The 26,561-nt window shown below is 59.2% G+C and overlaps 1 protein-coding gene across 1 annotated transcript in view; it reads right to left on the bottom strand.

Moving 5' to 3' along the window:
• Positions 1–26,231, bottom strand: part of FOXP4 (forkhead box P4) — a gene marked incomplete at its 3' end in the record, with an annotated part of 60,778 nt that extends 34,547 nt beyond the window's left edge. The window contains exons 1-2 of the mRNA XM_082329964.1: positions 26,129–26,231; positions 3,299–3,515 (exon numbers count right to left, since the gene is read on the bottom strand). Of these exons, the coding sequence (XP_082186090.1) occupies positions 3,299–3,499 (201 nt within the window). The 5' untranslated portion in view covers positions 3,500–3,515; positions 26,129–26,231. The remainder of the gene's footprint in view (positions 1–3,298; positions 3,516–26,128) is intronic.
• Positions 26,232–26,561: the final 330 nt, after the last annotated feature.

Here is a 26,561-nt window from a genome sequence, read left to right as displayed (position 1 = left end):
CTTTCCTACGGCAGAGAAGTGCCTCTCCTCCCCCCATCCACACCCTTCTTTAACTACCAAAAAAGTCCAATTTACTTTTTATTTTTTTAAAAAGTCTTATTTTTGTTCAATAACTTAACATTTCTTTGACATGTGTCTGCAATAAACTGCAACTTTTTTTTTTTTTTGCATAATAAAAAACCACCAAGCAATGCTAGAGCAGCTGGATTTTCCAGATGGCTCCTTTTCCATGGGATTGCAAGTTGGAAAGAGCTACTGTATGGCTGCCAGGCTCGGGGACCTTCCCCGTGATTCCCCCAGGACATCCCTGCTCCGAGCACCTCCAAGCTCGCACCCCACCATCCCCTGCACCCCAAAACCGCAACAACCCCCGAGACCCAGCCTCTCTGCACCCCACAGCTCTAAACCCCGGCTCCGAGCTGAGACTCGGAGACCCCAGATTTTTTGCAGGAATTCAAGGAAAGCTTGGAGACACCCGAATCACCGGACAGCAGCCCCCGCTCGGCACGGCAGCCCCCTGCGATGCCCACCCCTGGGTCTCCCCCGCCGCTCCCGTGGGGTGCAGCCCTGCACCCCGACACCCGAGTCGGAGCATCCCCACCCTCCTCTCATCGCAGGGCTGTGACACCCCATCGCCCCGCTGCCCCCGTTTCCTGCCCAGCCTTCCTCCGCCGAGGATTACCGGGGGCCGGCGTGGCGGGGGGGCGAGGGGCCGGCCCCCATGTTAAAAACTCATTAATGCGCCAAGGCGGCGGGGCCCTTTGGAGCCCGGTTAGAGGATGTCAGCGCGCTGGAGGTCTCGCCACGTTCCCACAGCAACGGCGGTGGGAGACCCCGGCCGGCGGGCAGCCCTCCCATGCCCCCGGCCGACCTCTCCCCTCCGCCAACCCCGGCACAATGCGGGCGTGCGCTATTCAAGCTTTTCAGCCGAATCCCACCATTGAAATCCAGGGATTTAACCCGAACGCTGTCCCCTGGGCTGGGGGGAGAGGGAGGGAGGGAGGGGAGGGGAAGGGGATGCTCCAGCCCCACCGAGGAGGGGGATGCCCTTTCCCCACCCCATCCCGCCAGGCTCCCGCTCTCCCTCCAGGCTCTCTGGACCACGGGATGCTCTGAAGTTGCATGGATCTGGACGGACACACCAACTGGGCGCAGCCGAGGACGGCGACAGAAAGCTGCGCTCTGCAGTGGAGCGGAGCCGGTGCTGCGGCTGGCAGCCCCTGGCCTGGCCACACAACAGCCTCGGGGGTCCCCGAGCACCCTCCGATACGCGCTCCTCCCCGCAAGCTCCCACCCGGGGCACTCACCTCCGGGCAGCATCCTCAGAGAGGAGTTTTAACCTGAGAAGTCCCCACAGCCCAAACAAGCCCCAAGAGCTGTCTGGCTTCACCCTTTCGAAAGGGTGAAAGCAGAGAGACTGTGGGCACCGAAGAAGGTCAAAACGAGCTCGTTTTGCCAAAAGGTGCAACACCAGCCGAGCGCGAGGGCAGAGCACGCGCCCCTGGGGAGCTGCATCGCCAAGCAAACCCCTACGGGCAAGGAGTTTTAAGCCACTGGTGGCCCTTCAAGCCTAGGCGGGGTGGTTGAGTGATGGTTTCCCACCCCTCCAGGCTTCCTAATGTTTCTTGGGGATTTCATATAGTTAAATAAGAACAAGGATTGAGTGCCGACATTTCAGGAGCTGCGGCGGGGCCGGGACGGAGGAGCTGTCAGACGGGAACAGCCCAGTGGTCCGGGAGCCTGCCTGCGACAAGGGGCGAACGCTGGATGCTCCCGAGAATGCTGCAAAGCCTTCATGAAGCACCTAATTGCGCAAAACTCTCTATATGGGGACATTTATTCCTGACCCCAGCTGGTGCTCAGCCTGTTCCCTGAAGCATGAAGATTGATAGTCCTCGGGATGGTTTTTTTTTCTCCCCCCAAGGTGCTGTCATTGCAGATGTCATTTGTTTTTGGAAGTTTACCAAAACCTCTGCCTTAATAATTCCACGTGCCGGTGACTTTCCCAGGGTAATTACACCGGGAATCCGAAAGAAGAAATGCAAAAGGGTGAAATTAAACATCGGCCGTGCCTTGGGCAGGGCAGGATTTACCGGCTGAGCTCAGGGAGCAGCACCCACAGGGATGAGCCAGCAGCACACACATTGCAAAAGCCCCTTTCTTCCTTATTTTCCAGAGGAGAGAACCCCGTTTCACAGCTGCCCACCCTCCAAGCTGCACCGTTTCAGCCGTGCAGGAACGAGCATCTCCTATTCCCCCCAGCTCCGGCTGCCGCGCAGCGGAATTCGGGGCTGTCCCCGGCGCGGGGAGGGGAGCGAGCGGCGGCTCCTTCGGCAGGGGTGACTCGCAGCAGCATTACACGCATGATTACCCTTCAGATCGGGGAACAGGGGCTTAACTGCGTGAGAAACGGCTGTTATTCAGGTAATGGATTTACAGCACTCACTACTAAAGTATCAGACACAGCAATTTTTTACAGCTTTCACGCTGGAATTTATGGCTCAGGGAGGCGATCTCCATACGAGGCAGGGATCATTGCCTTATTTAGTATCCGAGGAGGAAAATTTATGTTTTCTCCAAAGTTTGTTTTGAAAGGTAACCTGCAGGCACGCACACGCGTCCCCCCCTCCCCACAGCAGCCCGGGCGCGCACGGTGCAAGGGGAGGCGTGTGCCACGCAGCTCCCGTGCACGGGCTCCCCGAGGTGCACACGCGTGTGCTCAAGGACAGAGCTGTTGCACGCACATGTCACAGCCACACGTGGTTTTGGCCACGCGCGTGAGGTTAATTCTTCAGCTGAAGGCACCAGGAGCCCCAGAGAACGGGGGACCACCTCTGGTCACCCACCTGGATACCCAAATACAGACTCGGAGAAAACCTGCTCCTTATTTCACAGCCAACAGGTCTTTGCTCTTACAGCCCGCCTTTTCCTGCACCACCTTCCCCACACCGACGGGGGACAGAGCCGGCAGACCCCACCGGCGCAGGCAGGACCTCCCGCAAAACGCAGCCGTCTCTGGGGCAGCAGGCACCAGCCCACGAGCCGCGCGGACGGATGGGCTCCGTCTCCCGAGGGATGTGCACCCCAAAGGACAGGCACCTGCTTTCTGAGGCAGCACTTGCACCCCAGCTTCAACAGGGACGCCCAAGTCCGGTGCAACCCATCTCCTGGGCCAGCGCCGGGGACAAGGGGAGGGTAAAACCAGGTGTTTGCCCCCAAACCCAAATCCTCGAAGGACCCAGTTCCACGTTGCCTTGCGTAAGGCAGGGAAGGGAAGGAAGCGGGGCGTCCCTCCTACCTGCTGCTGCTGGAAGTGCAGGAGCTCCACGGGGCTCATCTCGCCGTTGGCCTCCCCGCTCGCAGCTCCTTCGCGCCCTCCGCCCCCTCCGCCGCCGCCTGCGCCGCCCCCGCCGCCATCGGGCTGGTTGCTGAGGCTGCTGACCCCGTTTTGGCCGGAGGGAGTGGACCGTATCGTCTCCGAGGCAGATTCAACCATCATGACTTGCTAGCAGGACCTGAGGAGGAGGAGGAGAGAGCAGAGGCTGAGAAGAGAGTCTGAAATCCCTGGTCGGCATCCCCACCTCCGCCTGCCCCATCTCCGATCCCTGCGAGGTCCGGCAGGGAGACGCAGGGATGGGACGTCAAACCCCGGCCAGTTTTAGCTGCGTTCAATTTACTCCAAAAAATAAACGTGCAGCAGTGTGAGCTGCCATGAACGCGCTGCTGGCCCCATGCAGTGCTGGGGCAAAGCAAGTGCAACCTGTCCCTTAGGAAAACACCATGTTTTCAGCTTTCTCCCAGCCTGATGCAAGACATAAAACCCCAGGAATCTGGGCATTTTTCACAGAATCCCAGAATATTTCATTTCGGGATGCTGGAGACGGCAGAGTAGAAGTTTCAGCGACGCTGCAAACCAAGCACGTGGAGCCTGCACCGCATAGTTCACCGTGAAAATCTCAAGAAAGTTGACACGTTTCCACAACACGCTTCAGCTCCCAGCAAACCAGCACTTCCCAGCAGGAAAAACCACCTGGCAGACCATTTGCCATCAGGTGGAGGAAGCCCAAAGGTACCGCGGAGCTGGGACACGGCAAAACGAGAGCACGGCAGCGCTCCAGAAAGCACCAGTCGGAAAATCCTGCCTTTCTCCCAGATGCCTCCGTGCACCCCCTCCTCCTGCCGTACCCCTCGGACGCCCTCGCAGGACCAAGCCAGGCGCTTTGCCCTTCAACACAGGGTGCAGGGGCTACAACACCCGCCGCATTTTCAGCCCCGCAGAAAACCCTGCGTTTTGCAGCTCTTGCACTTCGTTTCATGCAACTACAGGCTTCCCTCTGCAAGGCAACAGTGCAACGCTTCGCCTCGGCGGATGGGTGTTATCCCTGTAAACCCTCCCTGCCCATCGGCACCCGGGGCACAAGGGCAGAACCGCCCCAAGGTCGCGGCAGCAGGTCTCGCGGTGGCGAGGGTGCCCGTGCACGCTGCAGCCATCCCAGGAGCAGAGCGGTGGGATGCTGGCAGCCTCGGGGCGGCCGGCCGGAGCTCCGTTCGGCCAGTGCAAACTCCTGAGCCACCACGCCGAGCTGGGGGAAACCACCGGGCACCGGGAGAGCCGCAGGCTGGAAAAGCCGCTCGCATCCCAGTGCACGGCCAGCTGCAGCAGAGCTGGGTGTTAAGTGCACCCCTTACCCCCAGCCGGTCTTAAATGCTATTTTCATTACGGCAGGTGGGTTAGGGGAGGGACTCCCAAGGAGTTACAGGGCTTGGCTTCGAAGCGACAAGACGAAGACACTTTGCTCAGTTGGATGAGCGGGCAGGTTGTTAGCTGTGAACCCGAGGGTCCCCTTTCTGGGGGAAACTCCTGGAATCTGGGCTGGCACCGGAGGGAAAGCCAGCACCGCATCCAGCATCGAACCCTGCCGCTCCAGCCAGCGGCCGCTGAGCCCCCAGGGCCACATCCAGCCCCGACACCGGCACGGAGCGGGCCGGGGCGCAGGGAGCCCCACTGGAGCCGAGCGGCTCCCTCCTTCCCCACGCACACTTCGCTCTGCGGAAAAGCGGAGGACACGGGGTTTTATCTCATCCGCCCCGGCTCCTTGCCCACCGGCGGGTGCCGGAGCGGGATCGGCGTTCACCCACCACCACTTGCAGCCGGCCAGCGAGTTTGAAACAGGAGGGGAATAAAGAAAGAGGATGGGGAGAAGAAATACTGTTTCTCCCTTTTTCTTCTCTTTTTTCCCCCCGTCTTCACCCCCCGCCCCAAAAGACAGAAAGACAAACCGCGAACAACATAATTGCTGAAATGTGGCGTGTAATAATAGCTATTCAGAAGCTGATCATTCATATTAAACAGGGTGAAGCAAGCTTCTCATTTGCATGTTTGAGATTATATGCATTTCAAAAGTCATTTCCGCAGGGTATATGACTGACATTAATTCCCATGTGGAGCTGCCGGCTCCCTCCCGCCGTCCTGGCACTACCAAACCCGCGCAGGGTGGCACACCGCTGGCTGCGGAGAGCTCGAGGGTAATGGGATTACTGGGCTCTGGTTTTGTTGGAAGTGGAGGAGCCGGGGTGAGAGCACGGCGCGGTCGGAGCAGCTTCCCGAGAAGGGATCGGGAAAGGATGGGGTGCTCACCTACAGATGCTGCATTAGGAGCAAAAAAGCTGGAAGAAAGAACACACCTACATTTGCTCCTTCCCCCCACAGATGTCAAACAAGAGCCTGCAGAAATATGAAATTATTGCTGTGACTCTTCTTGTTTTCCTTCCAAAACTCCGCCGCCTGCCCCGCGTTTCGACCAGGCGAGCGGCCCCGTGGGGAAAGCCGGGCTCTGCCCGTGTCCAGCAGTCACAAGGCATCACCACGGCCAGAAACTCGGCAGGATTCAAGACGGGATTTGACTTTTATACGGAGAGCAAGAATATCCAGAGTTACAACAGGAAGTATTAAAAAAGGAAAAAAAAAAAAAAGTTTTTGGGAAGGATATAAAACTTTCCTGGCTTCGGGGCACAAATTGAAGCTTAACTATTGGGAATTAGGAGGAGCTGTAACCGTGGGCTCGCTCCGCCGGCCCCGGCCCCTGCCAGAGGCAGGACGCTGGAGCAGATGAGCGGCGCTGGGGTCCAGCCGGGTGATCCCCGCAGCCGGGACACCGGGCCAGCCGGGTTCCCTCTCCAAGTCTAGTAAAACTCGACTTCCCGTTCGCAAACCCTACTGGGATGCTGGTGTGCTGTCTGGGTTCCCAACACTGCAAGGGAAGTAATAAAAGAATGTAATAATAATAATAATGAAAATATTTCCATTCATATAAAAGTTTTACAAAAACTTAAAGAAAAAAAAAAAGAAGGCAGTGTCTGCAACGTTATAAAGTCGATTTAAATTAGGAATGAGTGCCTTTCCAGCCAGGGCTGATCCGGGACGGCTGAAGCCGCGTTGGGGAGAGTGAAACCCAGCTGCATGAGCGGCTGCGAGTGCTGAAGCACACGTGCGTCCCTGCACACAGACGGGAGGGCTCTGCAGCATCCCAGCTCCAGCTTTTCATCTATTTTAGTTCAAACACATCCAGTATTTTGGGGATTCTCCACACACTAGTATCCAGAGGGTCTAATCAGGATCAGACCTTCCCCCCAGGCGTAAAGGCAGAGACCCTGTCTGCACAGCCATCGCAGAAGACAGGACACCCAGATAAAGCAGGAAAGGACGGCTTGCTCGAAAGGGGAGGGGAGGAGAGGAGACCCCTCTAAGGGCAAGGAGCAACGATCGCTAATTACCCTTTCAGACTCAAAATCCCTTCACTGAATAAGCACTCTGCCTTTTTTCCCCCATTTTACTTAAATGAACACCTTTTGCAGGACAAAGAAAAGGAAACAGAATTACAGATGCAGTAAAGAATCCCCCTGCCTTTAGCAGGACCATATGGCAATGAGAGTATATTAATTACTGTTGCATTTTAATTAACAATTGCTTCATCCGAGCAGTAACATTTCCTTGACATCCCCTGACTTGCCGCTAACCTGTAAAGTGCACGCGCCATGCCAAGTCATCAATTCATTTTTATTGACACCCCCCCAAACAGGCACGATACCAGGGCTTTCCAATTAACACCTCCACACTCTCTAATTAGCGCAATTAACAGACTGATGGATGCCCAGAGCCTCCCTGCGAGGGAGGGTGCGGATCAGCTGGCCCGGCGGTCGGACAGGGCTCCCGCACCGCGCACGTGTGCCCAACACGCGTGTGCCACGCTCCCCGGGGTCTCGCGGGAGCACCACGTGTGTGCCGCGCCGCGGAGGCCGGCATCGCCATGCAACCCGGCATCGCCACGGAGCCCGGCATCGCCACGGAGCCCTTCCGAGCCCCAGCAGAAAGGGATGGACGAACGCGGAGGCGAGCGAGCCGGTGGAGCCGAAGCAAAGATTTGCACCAAAGGACGTGGGGTCTTTAGGAACAGGAGACAAAGCATTCACAGAGCCATTTCTCCCCCAAAGTTCCCAACGGATTTTGGGGCATCCAGACCCACCCAAAGCGATGCCACTTCTCCACCCGATTCAGCTCCACGGACGTGAAAATGAAATAGCACTGCTCAGCCCCCGGGACCCGCAGAAACAGGTCCAGCCAAGACCACGAGCTCCACAGAAGCAATTGCCTGAACGCCTATTTTAGCCGCTTCTCCTATTTTTAAATATCCTCAATACCGCGGTCCTCGGGGGCTCCATAACTTTGGGCTGCCCTTCGTGGGCTGCCGGCAGGACCGGGGCCACATGCAGACCCAGCGTCGCGGTGCCTCCTCCCCGCTGCCAGCGGGTCCCTGTCCTCGAGCCCCCGTCCCCATCCCCACGCCAGCGGGGGCCCCTTGGCCTCCGTTTCCCCAGATGCAAACCCAAGGAGCACCCCCAGCTCAAAACCAGCACCTGGGGGGATGAGGATGAACACTGGGAACACTGGTGGGGAAATGCTCCCCACCACGTCTCTGCGAGCCGAGCAAGTCCCCGGCGCCAAACCGCGTTTTGCAAGGGACAGCACAGGTGACACTACGCATTTATGAGCAAACCGTTACTGCAATGCTCCAGACGCTTTTTCCACCCTTCCCACTGCATCCCAGCCCCAAAGCAGTTTTCCAGATCCTTCCTCCCAGCTCCAGCCTCGCCAAGACCCGGAGGGGAGCAGGGGGCTGCCCCGCGGCACGGCGAGGGCTCTCCCTCCGGCAGCAGGAGCCAGGCGTGCCGGCAGCCTCTTCTGTGGGTACCGGCAGAAGATGCAGGAGCACGGACTGAGCAAACCCCCCCAAAGCCGTCGGAAGTCCTGCGGGATGCTCCTCTGCACAGCTGGGAGGAGACGAGGGCTCAGGGAGGCTCGATCCCAGGCACTGGATCTGCTCCGAGCTATGGAAAGTTGAGCAACCTGCCTGTCCGGATCCGGCGAGGCTTTAGGAAGTGGCTCGCTAATCTTAAAAGGCTTTGGCTTGAAGAGAAGCAGCAGCCGGGATTGCTCGAGAGTGGCTTTTTACCCTTTAATTAACACATAAACACATGGAAATGTGGAAAGGGGATTAAAATAAAAGTCTGGGGGAGCTGAACCGAATCTAGAGCATTACTGTAAATTAGAAGAGATTTAAGGAACCAAGGACTGGCTAAGCCTGGGCACCGCTTTAATGGAATCTCACCTCTGGGCACTTTCATCTCCCACTTTCATCTCGCTTCCAGCAACTTCTTTGGGAAGAACCAACCCCCAGGCGCCAGACCTTTACCCCCTGCAGCTCTCCTCACCTGCCCGCCGCGACGCCTTCACCGCCCCGGCCATGCTCACAGGCACCGGCGACCATCAGGCAACGGGGAGCATTTGCCGCTACACAGAAACCAAGTGAGAACAACTACAGTGAGGTTTTGCTCCCCAAAAACCTGGGTCGGCTCACTCGAAGAGCCAGGAGCGCAACTGGAAGTGTGAGCATCACCACCGGGGAAGCTGCCGGGACCGCACTGTGCCGGTCAGCAGCACACGGCACTACTCCTGCTCGGGTCCTGGCGAGCCCACCTGCCTCTCCGAAACACGTCTCCCTCGGAGCACCCTTTGCTCTCCGGAGCTCGCACCCACGCAGCAGCGAAGACACCCCGACCGTAGCCAACCCCACGGGAGATCCCGCGGCCCCGTGCCCACCCCAGCGAGCCATCCTGCACGGGGACACGCGGCATCCCCGGAGACGCCGATGGCTGGCTGGCCGGCTGGCACGTCTCCCGTTCCCTGCCAAGCTTCAAGGAAAATAAAATCCCTTCCGGCGCGGATGCGGGGCTGGCCGGAGGCGGGCTGGGCCGGTGCCGGGCGGCTGCCGAGGCCGGTGCCGGGCACGTGCCGCGCGCCCGGGCCGCTGCTCCATCCAGCTCCATCCTGCGCTTCCCTCGCTGCGCTCTTGAAAAGATTAAAAAAAAGAGCCCCACTCCATCTCATTAAGAAAGTAAACACAAGAGCCGTCTAAGTGTCTAATTAAGCTTCTAATTAGTCCCTGCTTGTTACTAATGCAAATTAGATTACGCTGCTTAACTACAGCATGTCCACAACACCCTTGTTAATTGCGGCCTTTTGAAATTAAATTACTCCCTAATTAGCATATCAAAGCCATTGATTCGGAGCCAGGAAAGATGAGGGCAGGAGGAAGCCGAACGCCAAGTTTTGTTAATCAGGGACGTCTAATTAAATAGTGACGTGGTGCACGGGGGCTCCCGCCTCGCTGCTCGGGAGCGGCACCTGTGGGCCCGGGGCACCCGAGCGGGGCAGCACCCTCGGCGGGTGCCGGCGGGGCGGGTGCCGGCGGCCTGCACCCGGCGTGGTTGACCGCTGCGTGCCGAAGCATCGCGGCGGGTCGGGGTGCAGGTCCAGCATCCCTGCCCCGGCAGATGCAGGCTGCAGTGAGCAAGGCTGGGGCGCAAAGCCCGAGCTTGGGGAAGCGCCCGTGGAGCTACGCCTGCCGCTGGGGTGCCAGGATCCGGCCCTGGCAGCAGGGAGGGAGGTTAACGCAGACCCCAACTTCTCATCCCCCAAAAAACTTGCTTTCCTTCTGCCCAACAGGTTCCAAACGGGAATTCAAAGGAAAAACATCCCGAAGCGCCGACACAGCCCCACAGCCCCCTGCGCCCATGGGTCTCCCCCGCTCCCCAGCCCCCCGCAGAGCACCCCCAAAATCCACACGGGAGCAGAGGAGGCACCCAGGTGAGGGCAGGCAGGGCTGGAAGCAGGCAACGGCATCTCTCACCTGTGGGACCCCAAACGCAGCTTGGCACAAAACCCCCTCGCCGCGACGGGATGGGACAGCACGTGGCACGGGGGGACGCCCGCGCCGCTGGCCCAGGGCACCGGACCGGGGGGATCCATCCCCCACCGGCCGTGGGGAGCCCAGGGAGAAAACACCCCCACCCGCCCCCCCCACCCCAGCACCCCGCGAGCATCGGCGAGTGCCTGGCACAGAGTCGTTCTTCGGAGAAAACAAACCCACCTCCCCGCGCCCGGACGGGGCCGCCATCGCCACGCTCCCCCAGAACCTCCAGCCCCAAATTCACGGGGGGACGCAAACAAACGGGCACCAGGGAGAGTCCGCATCTCAAAGTAACCAGGTAGGTTCACTCCAAGGAGAGTAAAAATGAAGCGAACGCCTATTTTTTAAGTTATTTCAATAACTTCCTGAATGACCCAGTTCTTTAAATTTTATAACTTTTCCTCTCTTTTTTTTTTTGTTTAAAGAGGTGGGAAGGAAAAAAAATAAAGGGATGAAGATTGGAAAAGTTTAATAGAGGAAGAAAAAGTCTATTAAAAAAAAACGCAGGCAGCCCGTCTCGGGGGAAGAGTTGAAATATTAAAGAAAGGAAAATCGCTTCTCCGGCTGCCGAGACAGAGGAGGAGAATAGAGCGGCTTTAAGAGAAGGAGCTGTGCACTTTTAATTGAAAAGAGGGAGATTCAAATGAAATATCCAATATCCCCCATTAAAGAAAGGAAGAAAGACGGACCCTGGCCGCTTTGCTACGCCGAGAAATTGCTAAAGCCCCAACTTTCTTTCTCTCCCCCTGCCTCGGAAGTTATAGGAAAGAGGGATGAGAGAAAGGAAGAAAAAAAAGGGTCTTTCATACAAGAGGAACTCAAGGGAATGGGGGAGGAGGGTGGGAAGAGAGACCAAGTTTTATTCATTTATTTTATTTTATGAGATGAGTAAAAATAATATAAAAAAAAAAAGGCAGAGTTTTATAATGTCACAGTGTTTGGAAGCAGCAGCAGAAGGGAGAAGAGAGGGGGGAAAGCAACTAAGAACAGAAGGGCCAGCTCCAACCACCCGCCGTACAAGCCTCTCTCCCAACGAGATTCAATTAATTGATAACAAGAGGCATCAAATTAATTTTTCAAGGATGTTAGATTTTGATGAAGGAAAAAATCTCTCTGATTTTAATCGGGGCGGCGTTTAAAAGGCATAAATGAATATCCCTTTCTAATCATCTGAGGCGCCGAGGAAGCACCAAGCGGTTAACGTGAAAATTCAAATCGTTTAATTAGGGGGGGCTGAGGGGAGGTGGCCGCGGTGGGGGAAGGGGACCTGGGTTTTTTCTTTTTAAAGAGCTTTATGAAGAAATTATTTTTAAAATTATTTCTTTCAAGCATCTTTGCTCTCCCCCCCCGCCCCGAAACGCGCACGCACTTGTAAAAACATCTCTCAGAGGTTTTTCTTTTGAATAGAGACCATTCCCTATCACAATCTAATTAACAAAAATGATAATGAATAGGGTGGGGAAAAAAATTCATAAGGAACAAAAAAATACTCCAAACTCCCAGGAAAAAAAAAAAAAAAAACAAAAAAAACCACCAGAAGGAAGAACGTGTGATTTCCCAACACGCACAACTCGCTGTCAAGAGCCGCTCTGCACTTCCACATGGGACGCGGATTTTCAGATACGGGGGATTTTCAGCACAAACACGCCCCCCCATCCTATTAAAATAATTAAAAGCACCTCCCATCGCTGGTGTGGTGTGGGACGCATCCGCAGCCAAAGCGGCGCCCGAGCCCAAGGGCAGCGGTTGCCGGGACCAGCACAGCAGCACGGACCGCGGTGCACGCGTGTGCACACCCACGCTTGCGCGCACACACGCACATCGTGCACAAACACACGCTTGTGAGCACACACGCACACTTGTGCACAAACACACGCTTGCGCACACCCACAGGCACGCTTGTGCGCGCCCGCGCCGCTGCCCAGCCCGCAGCCCCAGCGAGGCTCGCAGGCATCGCTCCGCAGCCCAGCGCCAGCGGCCAGGTCCGTCCCCGCCAGCTGCCGGGACGCGGCCGGCGCCGCACCAGCGTTTTGCAAAGGCTCCTCCAGCATCTCCTGTAAATCCCGACTCGGGTTTAAGTCTCTGCCCACGTGCCCAACACCCGGCTCACATAATTATTTTTTACCCCATCAGCAACACACGCAGCAGGGATACGCGCCCACGGTGCACGTCTCATCCAGCCTTTCTGCTGCAGCACCCCACTGGTGGCGGAGCCCCGAGCCCACCCGGGGCACACGCAACGCGCCTTGCCCACGCACCACACCACGCACACGCAAAATCACCTCCATCCCTTCTGAACCCAGACAGCCTCAACACGGTCCCACGCTCACGCGTGTCCCCCATCGAGGCACCCGTCTACTGGAGCCTCGGGCACCTGAGGAAGAGGAGGGCTCTTCCTCTCGGACAGAGCCATGAAGGGCATCGCCCCACGCAAGCCAAGGAAGAGGAGGGCCACAGGGAAGCATCCCGACTTGCCCAGGAGAAAGGTGCCCGCTGCCCCGTGGCACCGGCACCCGGCAGCCCTGGGAATGGTAAAGGCAGTGCCGGGGCGGAGGAAGGCTCCCAGCAAGGGTGTGTTTATGGGGGAAGCTCTTAAATAAAACCAAAACCAAGCTGCAGGAGCTCCCCCGGCCCTGGCCCTTCAAGGGGAGGCTGCAAAGGGCGAGGGCAGAACCAGGGAAGAAAAAAAGTGACCCGGAGCAGGGCAGGGACAAACCGGACCAGGATGAGGAGCGATGGCGGGGCCATCGGCGTGAGTGATGCCTCCGGCCCCGAGGGATGCAGCGCTGGGACACGAGCCCCGGTGCGCTTGCTCCGTGCCGGATCCCGAGCGAAATTTCCCAGCCGAGTTTGCACGACGTCAGACTGGAGGTTGCTAAAAGTCTCTTCTGGCCTTTAAATAATCCAGAGGGAAGGGAAAAAAAGTCACGGTACCTATCGAACAGGAGGGAGGAACTCAGATGCTGCAAGTTTTCCCAGACTCCATCAAGTTTGTGCAAAAATTCATCCAGAAAACGCTCTATTTAATGCGCTCCCTGCTGCACGTTGATGCTTTCCACGGCAAATCCCATTTCTATGCAGGAAGAAGCCTGGGTTCCATCGAGAAATTATGCTGCTCACGAGGAGGGAGAAGAAAAAAGGCGATGGGGGGGAGAACTATCCTTGGGCATTTTCGAACTCCTGGTCTGAAGTCCGTTTTTTTTGCATCCAAATCAGAGGCAAGCATGACCCGAGGCCGCCTCCGTCTCGCAGCCACCGCCAGAGCCGGTCTCGGCACTTTCAAACAACCTTCCTGATTTTATTTCTGCACAGCTCAGCTCCACATCGCACGGAGCCGATGTCTCCCGGTCTGCCTGGGCACCCGACACCCCCACGGCGGCCTCAGCACCCGCGCGGAGCAAACCGAAGCCCTGAAGACGAACACGGCTCCCGACAGCCCCAACATCTCCGCTTAGAGCAGCGACCGGAATAACACGAGCAATTTCTCCAGTGCTTTCTTAAAGGCTGGGAAGGAGCGTGCTCAGGCTGGTCTGTCCCGGGGTCTTGCACTGGGAATGACCCGCACAGGGGATCGGGACGGTGCATTTAACTTTTCGGGTGCTTGGGAAGAGGGCAAGGCTCAGCAGAGAGGCTCGGAGCATCCCTCCGGCCGGGGGAAGTGTTTCCCCATGCAGACCCTGTGCTGAAGCCAACAGATCGCCAGGGTCCCCCGTGCTCCTTCTCCGTGTGACCTGGATGAGCCACGTACAGCCATCACGTCCTCTTCCCAGGGACAGCATCCCCCTCAGCACCCTTCACCGGGGCGTCCGGGAGGGCGACGCTTTGCCCGGCGCACCCACGGCTGCGGATGCAGCGAGAGCTTCTCCCCTCCGTTCCCGGCGGGATGGCAGCACACCTCCGCGGCTTCAGCACCCCCCTGGACTGCTGCCAGGCCGGCAACACGGGCAGGTGATCTGGCCCCACAGCATCACTTTGGTGTCACCCACGGCATCCCCAGGTCATGCCGACCCATCCAGGCTCCTGAGCCCTGTGCATCCCCAGAGCTCAGCCCTTACCAGACCGCACATCGGGACGCAACATCTTCCTGAATGCAGGCAGCACATCCCTGCTTTATGAATTGGGACAGAGCTATGGGAGGACGAAGTGAATCAAGGTGATCTGCACCTCCCAAATCCCTGCTCATCCCCAGCAGCGGGCGATGCTTCCTCCTGAGAACAGCAAGATCCCCGAACAAGCCCAGCTTCAGGGTGCCACGACACCCAAGAGCAGCACGCAGGCGGCTGCTGGTGCTCCAGGCCAGGAGCGGCCGTGCTGCAGCGGCCAAGGGAGCCACCGGCGCCTTCCCACTGGCGTGGGACAGCCAGCACCATGCAAACCCGGGGGATTATTACCGTTAACGTGGTGTTGGGCATATCCTCATTGCAAAGCACAGTTGAAAAACCGTGGGGTTTTCCCCTCTCCACCCCTCTTAAAAATAATCCTCATTCTTCAAAATATTAGTTTATGATTCACCGATTGCAAGCTGTAACACCCCGCACCTCACCCAGGCCCGCAGCTCTTGGCTGCCAAGTCCCGAGGGCCCTGCGAGCACCCATGGGTGCTGGGGCAGAAAGGGGCTCGAGGTACCCGGTACCCAGCTGGCTCCCGACGTGCTCCCCTGCCCGGGGAGGGCTCACTGCCAGCTGATGGGAACCGCAGCAAGGCACCCCAGCAGCAGCTCGGGCATCGCAAGCTGCTTTCTTTACTGGGGAACCCAGAAACCCCCATCCCAGGGCTCCGTGTAGCTGCGGGTGTGCACGGGCCCTTGCACGGGGTCGCAGGCGAGGGTGCCCACCTCGGACTGGGTGCACACGCGGGAAGCTTCGGCGCGAGCCCCACTGCAGCTGCACCACAGCCCGGGCTCCCCGCCGGCACCGCTCCTCCGCAATCAGGTCACATCATCTTTCTGCATCTCCCGCTGAGACAGGGTCGCAGGCAGCCCTCTCCCCCGTCCCCAAAGCGCATCCCCCCGGGCGGGCAGCGAGCGCTCCGCGATCACCGGCTATAAGACACAGCGCCACAGGGTCCGTCACCGGCCGCCAACCCAGGGGACGTCCCCCTTCCCCCCGGACCAAAAATCATCACATCACGGCGAGGGCAGGCAATGACACTGGGATATAGCATCAGGCAGGTCACAAAGCAGACGCAGTCTGGGTCACCAGCTCCCCCAGGGACACGACCCACCTCCCTGCCCGGTCCACGAGCCCCCCGTACCTGCCCGCACCAGCACCCCCAGACCCATGCCCCCGGCCAGCCCCAACGCAGATGATGGCTCCTGCCCACTGCCAGGAATTTTAAAACACCAATTATTATTTTAAACCTCTGGCTAAAACGAGCAACTCCCTGCTCATTCCCAGCCCCAGGGAATTTCCAGAGCATTTGTATCTGCAACAGCAAGGACCAGCGGAGATCGCCGCCGCCGCCGTTGGGAAGGAGCAATCCTGCAATGAAAGGAGATGCACGACCCCTCTGAGGGCAGAGGCCAGGGGTCTGTCCCTCCATCCCTCTCCCAGACGGACGGGCACGGCTGCCATCTCCTCCTGCAGCAGCCCAAATCTACAGCTGGAAATTCAGTGGCACCAACGCTCCCTACCGCGGCACCCACTGCTCCGGTACGGCAGGGATACGAGTGACCAGATGGCACCGACCTTCCCCAAAGCCAGCATCGATCCTCAAATGAGCCCCCTCGCCTGTTAAACTTCATCTCATTGCATTTCTAAATGGACCGGCCTTTTCATCAGAGACTATTTTAAAACCACCAGCTCTATAGCCCAGGGGAAACCATTCCCGCACTGCTTTCGCCCAGCCACACAGCTGGTGATGCCAGCATCGGCACCGGTGCGGTACCTGTGCGGTGCGGGAACACGGCGGCATTTGATGCGCTGACGGGGCTCCTCCGACAACCCTGAAGTCTGACCCAGATTTGGAGCCGCGGCTCCACTTCCCAAGGAAAAGAACATTTGTTCAGGGCTCGAGCCCGCCGGCATCAAGGGAAAGACTTCAAGGGATTTTGAAACAGGCCCTAAAAGCAGACTCTGCCACGCTAGGTATAAATAAAATCCTGCTTTAAAAGGAGAAGCATGAATAACCTGAATAGAGCCGTGCCGACCCCGACCTGCCCGCCGCATCCGGAGAGTCCCGAGCGCCCTTCGGGGCAGGCAGAGCCCAGCCCCGGGGATCCGTCCCGTTACAAGGAGCCGGGCTGGTCCCCGCAGCACGAACGCTGCTGCCAGGGCGAGCAGAGCAGCCGGGGAAACTCGGACCCAAATTTCAGCACAAATCTTCCACCTGTCGCTACGGCAAGAGAGGGATGAAATGAACCTCGTGTCGCGCCGCGGGAGCGGCGCAGCCAGAAATCCCTTACCGGGATCTCTCCAGCACGCTTACGCTCCCACCCCTCGCCGGGACGGAGTTTGGGACATTTTCCTTTACCTGTTTCTCTCAAGAGCGCGATGACTGGGCATCTCCCCTCCCCAACACAGACAACAAACCCCAGATCTGGGGAGATTTTTCCCGAGACTGCATAGTCGCCTCTGCAGGCTGGACAAGCACTTGGGGGCTGGCCCACCCTGTACACAGCAGCGATGCCCCACGCTCTGCAGCCCCCGTGTCCGTGCCCAGGCCAGAAACCCTGCGCAGAGGGGCCAGAAAGCGAAGAAAACCACATCCAGGTCCCCCTGCCCCGGTGCACGTCAGGGACCTCTTCTCTCCCCGCTGCGCGTCCCCCAACCCTCCCAAGCAATCCCCGGGGCCTCCATCAGCCGGGTGTGATATGCACAAACACGGCCCGAACCCCCGCTGCTGTAACGCAGGATCTGCAGAGGTCTGCAGGCGCTCGAGGGGAACGCCTGATCTTGAGCCCTTCCCAGAAGGCGACCGAGCCCAGCTCCAAGGACAGAGGGGACCCCAGCACCCCCCCACGCAGGCGGCTTCAGAGCCTCTCCCAGGGCTCAGCGTGCTTTCGGCGGTTCCACCCCCACCCACTGGGGTCTGCTGGGGAAACCAGGGCAGCTCTGACCCCAGTCAGGTTCGCACGGGTGCAGGATCTGGCCCCGTGCATCCCAGCCTGCCCGTTCCTCTCCTTCACCCACTCCTTGCCTCGCACCTGCACGCAGCAGCAACGGCTCCGCTGTCAAACCCAGACCCTGCTGCCAGCAGCACCCTACAAACCCACCCCGCCCCGTGCCGGGGGGTCGGAGGGATGGGAACAGGCCCTGCTGGGGGGCAGGAGCAAGGCACGAGTGCTTCAGACCCCGGGTGCCGAGAGGCTGAGACAAATTGGGAGCAATGGGACGCACAGCAGCACCCTCCTCCGCCTCGCTCCAGCCCCGGATTTACCCGCACAGCAGGGGACAAACGCCCCTTTTGTTTTCCAAATGAGAAATCATGTCGATTTTGAGGTTTTAATTTATTAAGAGTGAACATCTGTGCCAGGCGGAGCAGTCGCAGCCTGGCTCCCCAAACCCCACTCCCGGCAGAGCCGAAGCCAAGCGCAGGGCACAGCAACACGAGCAGGAGATGGGGAGGGGGAGACCAAAACAAACCACGTCCCGCCGGGACCCCGCTGCAGAAATGCAGAATAAACGTGGCACTGCTCTGGTCTGGAAGCAACTTCGCTGTGGGGAAAGTGGGTTGGGGGGGTAAAAGGAGAAAGCGTAAATACTTCGGAAACAACCCCAGAGAAGGGCGAAGCTGGAGATGGCGCTTTATGGAAGCACAGCTTTGCCCCACCCGAATCCATCTCAGCAAAGCAAGGGGGTTTTGCAGCTACGCCTGGCACAGCACATTTTCAAAATCCACATTTCCTGCCACAGAAGCTATGGGACTCCCTCCCTCCCTCCCACCGCCCCCCTTTATTTTCTCTCCTCCTTCCGTTTTTTAATAGGCCCAATGGTGCCGTATTTGTATTCCAGATCTGAGTTACCCTGTGCTCCGGGGAATTTCCCTCCCACCATCAGGTCTGGCCGCATCCAGGAGGGATCGGCTGGGGGACTTTGGACTCTGGAGGAAGGACCCAGCCCGCTGGGTGACGGCCACCCACCGGGAAACCCTCTCGGTGGCAGAAAGCTCCTCGCCACCTCCTCCTGCCTCTCTCCCAGCTGGGAGCCGGGCCAGGGATGCGGGGCCACGGGATGCTCGGCAGCGCTGGCCCCTCGCCAGGTGCACGGAGCTCCCCTGGGAGAAGGGGAGAGAAGTCCAAAACAAAACAAAACAAAATTGTGAGTTGCTAAATGGCCTTTTGGTTTTGTTCAAGGCACCGAGATCCCGCACTGCTTCCACACCATGCCCAAGAGCAGCAAGTTGTGGGGTGCGCTTCTCCAGCCGGAGCAGCCCAAAAGCCAACGCAGCCCTTGCGAAAGCGCTCCCGGTGCCGCGCAGCTCCGTGGCAAGGTGGCTGCCAGGACACGGCCTGGCAAGTGGCAGCCAGAGGGGACACAACACCGTACGGGAAGCCCCAGGTCAGGGGAGAGGGATTTTCCCTCCCCAGCCCAAGGTCTCTGCCCACCGCTCCTGTCCAAACTCTGGTCCAGTTCAGCCAAAAACTCCCAATGCTCAACAAGAAACTTCATCTCTGCCAGGTATTCCTTGCCATAAGTCATCGCCCCTGCCCGGGGGTGGCTCCTCCAACACCCTCGTGACCACCCCAAGCCCTAACAGCTCCAGGGCACCTTGCCCCTGCCCCGGGAGGCAGCGAGACGTCCCCTGCCATCCCGGCCGGGCATTTCCATCCCCCAGGAGCTGGGGGTGAAGCCATCGAGCAAGCTGGGAGCCAAGGTGTCCCCGAAGCCTCATGTCCCAGTGTGGTTTGGGGACAGTCCTGCAGCCAGGAGCATCCTCCCAGCAGCACCCAGGACCGCGCGGCCAGAGCGGGATCGCCCGTGCCAGAAACCCCATCCCGCGGTGGCCAACCCAACCGACGCGCCGTGACCCCGGCACGTCACGGGTGGCACCCAGCCGAGCCAGGAGCCCCGCGCAAGCTCCAGCACACGAGCGAGCCGTCCCCCCGGGCCAAGAAGCACTGGCAAGAAAGTCACTGGGCAAACGCATTCCCACTAATGGGCCGCAGTGGACAACCTGTAGGCAGAAAACCAAAGCCGAGGGGCCACCAGGAGGAGGGGACGTCCCTGGGTAGATGGGATCCCAGCTCATCCTTTGCTCAGGAGCATAGGTTCTGGCCTTACATTTTGCATTAAGCAACCGACCTCGAGTCTTCCTCCGCTGTCCCTCTCTTCTAAGGCTGAAGACATCTTTTACCAAGCCCATGACAGCTTCTCCTAGGCGGTCCCCGTCCAGATCTCGCTACAGGCGAACAGATAAAGGACAGTCCCCGACTCGCAGATTCACAATAAGCAGACAAGAAGAACGCACTCACCTAAAATCTATGGCTTGTGGAATAAACTGAGACTCGGAGGAAGAAAGCAAACGGCCGGAGGGTTCGGGGTCTGGGCTTCGACGGCTCCTGGCCCCCGAGGCGACTCTGCGGCGCGATGCGCGGCTCGCCCTGCCCAAGTGCGCGGGAAGCGCTCGCTGCCCCGGACGGCACCATTGCTGTTTTATGCCTTTATTAGCCTCGGCGCAGTTAAATCCCACCAGATAAACCCAGCTCCGCCAGCGACCTGGCAAAGGTGTGTTGAAATAAGTTGTTTCAACACCACCCGCTCCGGGCGAGCGGCTCATCCCGGCCGATCCCTGTGTTTGTTTAAACGGGAGCATCGGTGCCCGAGCAAAAACACCCCCCTGGGGACGGCATCTCCCCGAGCTGCCAAACAGCCCGCACAACACGCAGGGAGCACGTACCCATCGCGCGGGGGTCGGGGTCTTCCTCCTCCTCCTCCCCAGGGGCCTGTAGCTCCCCTGCTCCCCGCAGCCCCAGGACCATCCCGGCGCTCCCCGGTCCCCTCCGCGGTTTCCCGGCCGGCCGGTGCCAGCTCCCCACCGAAGCCGGTCACGTGGAGGGGGTTTGCCAATGAGGCAGAATAAACAGCTTCCAAATCAGCTCCAAACCGGGGCCCCCCACGGGATTTTTTTTTTTTCTCCTCCTCTAGTACCTTAAAAAGATTTTTTTTTTGTTTTGCACCTTTCCATGGTTTTGAAAGTACTCTTCCAAAAAAAAGTTTTATTACTGCACCTTTCGCTTCTGATAAACACCCGCAGGAGCCCCCGGCAGAGCCGAGCCGTCGGGACCAGCAGAAATTTCCTCCCACAGCCACACTCCACTCCCCATTTTGCTAAAAAATAAGCATGTTTTTGCTGCTAAACTGGACCCATCGACGGCGGCGCAGGGGGAGGATTTCCACCAGAACACGCCGCAAGAGACTTTTTGCTAACTTGCCAGGGCACGAGAGCCGGGCGGCAAGTGTCGCCTGGGGCCGGCGAACGCCGACACCAGCTTGCTTTACCCGTGCTAACCGCTCGGCAGAGCGGACTGCAAACACAGGCTTTTTTTTTTTTTTTTCCTTTAAAAAAAAAAAAAAAAACCACCAGCAGAGCAGATCCCGACTCCCGGTGCCAAGTGCTTCGCACAGGCAGGGCTCCTTTGCCTGGGTATCCAGGTCCCGCTACAGCCCCGCGCCCGCGGCATCGTAATCCCTTAATGACTTCCCTCCAGCTCCGTCCCCAGATCTAATCTCTCCTCCAGCAGGATCTTTACAAAATAAAACGTGGCGGACAGACGGGTTGCATTTTCCTCCGCAGCATCGCATTGCTGACCTCCGAAGGGAGCAGCTCTCCTCCTCCGCTGCTTCTGCCTCTTAATTCTTCCCCTTCCCTGATGCTGTTCCACTTGCAAGCACAGTTTGGTGACGGGCAGCCTGATTATCAGCAACATGTTTTAGCATAGAGACTTGCCTATACGATTGCCAAAAGGGGTTTAAATTAGGAAAAGTTTAAAAAAAGCCCTCAAGCAGCATCTTTGCTGTATTTTATACAACAAACACTTGCAGCAGGGATAAAAAAAAAATTAGGATGTTTTTCAAGCTGTGCCCAGCCCCATCCTGACCTGCAAGTTATATTTGACTTTAAAAGGTGCAGCACAGCGAGCAGGGGGAGGGTGAAGGTTTTGCAAGATGACAAAATGGGTGCGAGTCCTTCCCCACACCGCTCTCCCATCAGCTGGCGGAGGAGCGAGCTTCACTGGCCAAAGCCCCCGCGGCCGCCCGGAGGGACGAGCAGGGCCAGCCCGACCCGGCCGCGAGCCGGACGGCAACTCACTGCCGGACGGAGGTCACAGCCCCTGGCTTTATTTTCAAGCAAGCAGCTACCCCTGCCCTTCTCTCAGGTGCATCGAGGTCTCCAGAAGCGGCACGCGGAGCATTTCGTACATCTTCCGAGGCGAACGACGGGTTTCCAAGTGCATTTGCAGTTTTATTTTCCCCTTTTCCCCTCCCTCTCCTGCTAACGCAGCGCTCGCCCCTCTGCGGGGAAGATGCCCACGGCGCGTCCCTCCCGGGGCAGGACCTCGCTGACCTCCCCTGCCCCGCGTAAGCCCGCGGCCGCGCCGGAGGAGCTGGAAATCAAAGAGGACGGGACAGGAAATTTCAAGTTTCCACTTCCAGAAGCGGCAGGTGACGCCGAGGCAGCGGCAGGGTCATTTCGGGAGCCCCCGTGCAGAGCAGAGGATGAACCCAGGATCGCTCCCGAGGAGGAGGTGGGACCCCCCCACGCAGCTGGGGAGATGCTGGGGTGCGAGCGGTGGGGAGCATCCCCACGAGACCTCCGCAAACCGCCTGCCAGCCACAACCCGGGGCTCTCCTGGGCTTCAAAACCACCGTGAGGAAGGGGAAAAACCGCCCCAGCTCTCCCTTCCATAAATAAGAGAATTTCCCCAAATACTTCAGGCTACCAAACCCCACTCTGCAGTGGGAAACGTGACGCCATAAACGTGTATTACTTTTAAAGGAGCAAAAGCAAAGCCGGGGACCTCTGGGCTCTCCCGCCTTTCTCCGGTTGGAAGAATGAGCCCCGCTGCCGGCCGGGGGCACAGCTCGCCCCCCACCTTGCTGCTACAAAGGCAAACCCAGCACCGCACCTCTCCTCCTCCGGCCTCGCTCCCCCCTTCCACCCTCCCCGCCAGACCAACAAGAAAAGAGGAAAGGGGGGGGAAAAAAAATAAAATAAAAGGAGAGAAAAACCTGAAAGCCAGCGCCTTGCCACCCCCCTTTCCCCCAGCCCCACAGCGAGACACAAACAGCAGCAGACTCAAAGCATCCCCCTCTCCAGCGGCAGAAAAGAAAAGCTGCCGGGCTCTCCGGGCAGCAACTTCACAACTGAGTGCACTCGCATTCCTGCCGGGTTATTAGGAGAGAAAGGGCGAGGGCCCGGAGTAGATATTTTAGTGTCACTTGGTTTTATACATTGCACAGATTTTTTTTTTTTTTTTTTTTAAACGCACCCTGCTCTTCCCTTTCCAACGAGGACGTAAACCCCACGGCCGGGCAGGGAGGTGACCGGGGCTGGACACGGCGTTCACAGCTATTTTTTATATTTTTTTTTTTTTGGGTCTGAGTATCAGCCCCCTCCCCGCCTCCCCCCTCCCCCCAGCAGCAACTTTAATCCGTTTTATTTCATTTCGCTCTGTTTGCTCAGCCTTCCGCCCCCCCGGCAGGCGAAGTCCCAGCCCTCCCTCGCCCGGGCGTCCTCCATCGCATCCCGCCCTCGCCCCTGCCCCGAACCGGCGAGCGGGGGGCACCCACCAGGCGACGCGTCCCGGGCCGCACAGGTCACGGGGGGGGATTTTCCACGCCGATCCTGTTCTCCCGCGCTTCTCCCCTTCCACCGAGCCCAACTTCGCGCTGCGCGACGGGGCCGGTTTCTCGGAGCGGTTTGGCTTTTATCACGGGAGCGATGCTCGACCCGCGCTCGGAGCGGAAGCATCCCCGTCCCCAGGCCAAACACCCCAGCGAGAGGAGGCTGGGGTGGGGGAACCCCGACAAAAACCACGCAACAACTAATAAATTAAAATTAAAAATTAAAAAAAAACAACATAAAAAACGGGGAGCATCTCGGAAGAGCAGCTCCTGCCCATTACTTGAGGCAGAGGGTGGGGAAGGCTCTCCCCCGCCTCGCCCCCGGCCCCGGCCCCACAAAGGGCCGCAGAAAGGCGGGAGCCACCCGGGCTTCCCGGCCCTGACGAAGCTCCGCAGGGGAACCCTGGCCCTTCTCCCTCCCGCAGCTCCCTCCCCGGTTTGATTTCAGCGACCTGGACGGGGGGGACAAAAAAAAAAAAAAAAAAAAAAAAAAAGAAAACGCAGGGGAATAGGGTAAATTTTCCAAATCTGATTATTTTCTCCATCCACCCACCCCTGAGGGCTTGTTGGATTTTTCAATGGACTTTAAGGTGGGGTGGGAATTAAAAAAAAAAAAAAATAAAAAAAATTAAGAGTTAGATTTCACAAGAGCCTGAGACTTCACTACATTTAATTGGGAATACGGGGAGGCATGAAAGGGAACACGTCCACGCAAACACAGGGGGACCGGGGTCACACCGCCTGCGCAAGACACATGTTGGGTTGATTTAACATCAAATGCCTGTTCTCCAGCATAACACGTTTCTCGTGTAAATTTTTAACACACAAGAAGAAATTTGTAAAAGTAAATCCTACTTCTGGTTTGGGTTAAAAACAACCCAACCTTTTAATACAGAAACTAATAACATTTTTATTGTATGCCCCACAGCTTTACAATGCTTGCGGAAAAGTGAGGTCTTAATCCGATGCGAAGTTGGTTCTGAGCGTGGTAAAAGGCAAATCCCCGGCTAGCGCGGGCTCCCGGCAGAGCGACGGGGATGGGAGAGCCGCCTGAAGCCGACGAGCGATGCTGGGGAGGAATTTGGACACAAATTCCTCTAGGACTATATTAAGAATAGCAAAAAAATCCCAGCACAAGTTTTCAAAGCGGGCGCTTCCCGACCACTACTCCGAGCAAAGTGGCGTTCGCAGATGCCTGTGAATTATTCCTGCTTTCCCCTACGCACATTTTTATTTGTATTTAAAAGTGCACAGGAGGGGAGAGAGGGAGAGAGACAGCCCTGCGCTTATTTTTTTTTTTTCAAGGGGAAAGAAAAAAAAAAAATCACTCCCAAATGGAAAAAGAAAAACCAATTCCACTCCACTTGTTCTCTCCTATACACACCTTCGAAACGCGCCTGCCAACTCAAAACAGATTTCCTACCACCAAAAGAAATATTCAGAGCAATCTGCTGCTAACGCAGCACTTTCTGAAGTGCCTTTCTTTTTTAGCGGGAGAGAGGGGGAGAGGGGACAAGAGACAGAGGCGCGTTTGTTTATCCCACAGACGGGGGAGATGGATCAGGGAAGAATAGAAATATCCCAACTTTGCCAGCGCCGGGGCTGGGAGAGCATCTCGCAACGAAGGCAGGCACCGGGCTGGGAACGGGATGAAAGAGGCTGATCCGGGGCTCCCGGCGACCGCCGCCAGCTTTGTTAAACGATATTTGCCCGGGAATTTCTGAACTCCCAGAAGACGACAGCTCCGTAATAAAAACTCTTTCCAAACACATTATTATTGCTGATATTATTAGTAGCCGCTGCCGGCAGGGTCCCTGCCAGCCTGCCGAGACCTCCCGCAGGCAGCGGGCATCGCGGCGAGGTTATAAAGACCCCCCCCAAAACCCTGGAAACCCCCCCAGCCTCGCTCCCCTTCCGAACAAAGGCACACCGAAACCTCGCAAACTTTGCAACCGGGTGAAACGCAGGCACGGGCGAAACGCGGGGCAGGGCTTCGCCGCGCAGCCGGCTGCCGTAACCCCCCCTCCGCAATCCAAACCTGCGGGAATTTCTTGGGAATATCCTCCAGCTCCATCCGAAGCCGTGCATTTGTCCTCCTCTCCCCTCACCTTGCGCTCGGGGTTATTATTTTAGTCACCGCGGATTTCCCAGGACGCTGCTGGAGCGACGGCCGGTCTGGCTGCAGGTTGACGGCGGTGGCTGCTTCTCCCAGAAATCTCAAAACTTGGGGCTGACTTACTGCTTTCTCGCGCAGGAGGCAACCGCAGCCGCCGGGCCGCTGCCGGGCACCGAGCGGCGGGGCCGGGGCTGAGTTAAAATGCGAGGGGGGGGAACGGGGGGAAAAACCCACCCGAGCCCCCGCGCAGCTGGAGGTAAAGCAACACTGCCGGGGGGAGAGGGAAGGTGGGGGGAAGCGGGAGCCCCAAGGAAGGGGCCGGGGCGGCCGCGCTGCCCCCGGGGCGAAGCCCCCGGGGCGCGGGGCAGAGGCGGGTCCGGATCCGGCACCGGCAGCGCGGCTCCGCGGCGGCAGCGCGAGTTTCCCGGGGGCCGACGCCCCCCCCCCCCGCCCCCGCCGGGGCTGCTCCCCCCTCCCCGGAACCGCCTCGGGGGGCGGCCGAGACCCCCGCGCCCCTCCGCCGCCGGGGCTGCCCCGGGCGCGCCGAGCCGGGGGCGCAGCGGGGACCCGCACGCACTGGGACCCCCCCCCGCGGTGCGCACCGCGCCCCGGCCCCGCGCCCCCCGCCCCGCCGAGCCCCCGGCCCCGCGCCCTTTGTCCGGGCGCCGCAACAAACTTCCGAGCGCGGCGCGGCCGGGCGCGGGGGCACGGAGCCGCCGCGCTCGGGGGGGGGGGGACGGGGAGGCAGGGCCGGCGCCCCCCGCCCGCCCCACACCTGCCGCGGGCCGGGGCCGGGGCCCGTCCCGACCCCCCCCGCGCCGGCAGCAGCTGCGGCGGGGGCAGCGCACACCCCCGCGGCGCGCAGCGGGGAGACGCGGGGACCCCCCCGCCCGGCCCCGCTCCGCTCCGCGCTCACCCACCTGGTCGCGCCGAGCGCCGGGGTCCGCGGCGGGCATGCGGCCGCGCCGCCTCTCCCCCCCTCCACCCCCCCGCACCTTCCCCAAACTTCGACGGGGCGGCCGCGGCGGGGCTGCGAGCTCAGGAGCGGCTCGGCATGGCGGGGGGCTCCCGGGCACCGGCGCCGCCGCCCCTGGCGCCCTGCTGCGGCTGCTGGGCGGCGCCGGGCCGAGCGGAGCGCGGGCAGCCCGGGGCCGGGCCGGGGCCGTGCGCGCCGCGCTCAGGTCCGGCTCGGCGCGGCGGCGGCGGCGGCGCGGGCGCGGCGGCGCGGGGCGGGCGCCGGCCGCCCTACCATAGTTCCTCTAAAGCAGGTGCAGCCGCTTTCCCCGCCCGCCCCCCCCGCCTCCTCCCCCTGCCCAGGCCGGCGGGGGGGGGGGCACGCACCCCCCGCCCGCC

Source organism: Platalea leucorodia, assembly GCF_965183815.1.
Source record: "Platalea leucorodia genome assembly, chromosome: 19".
NCBI classification, from domain to species: Eukaryota; Metazoa; Chordata; class Aves; order Pelecaniformes; family Threskiornithidae; genus Platalea; species Platalea leucorodia.
This window is presented reverse-complemented; position numbering and strand designations above follow the sequence as displayed.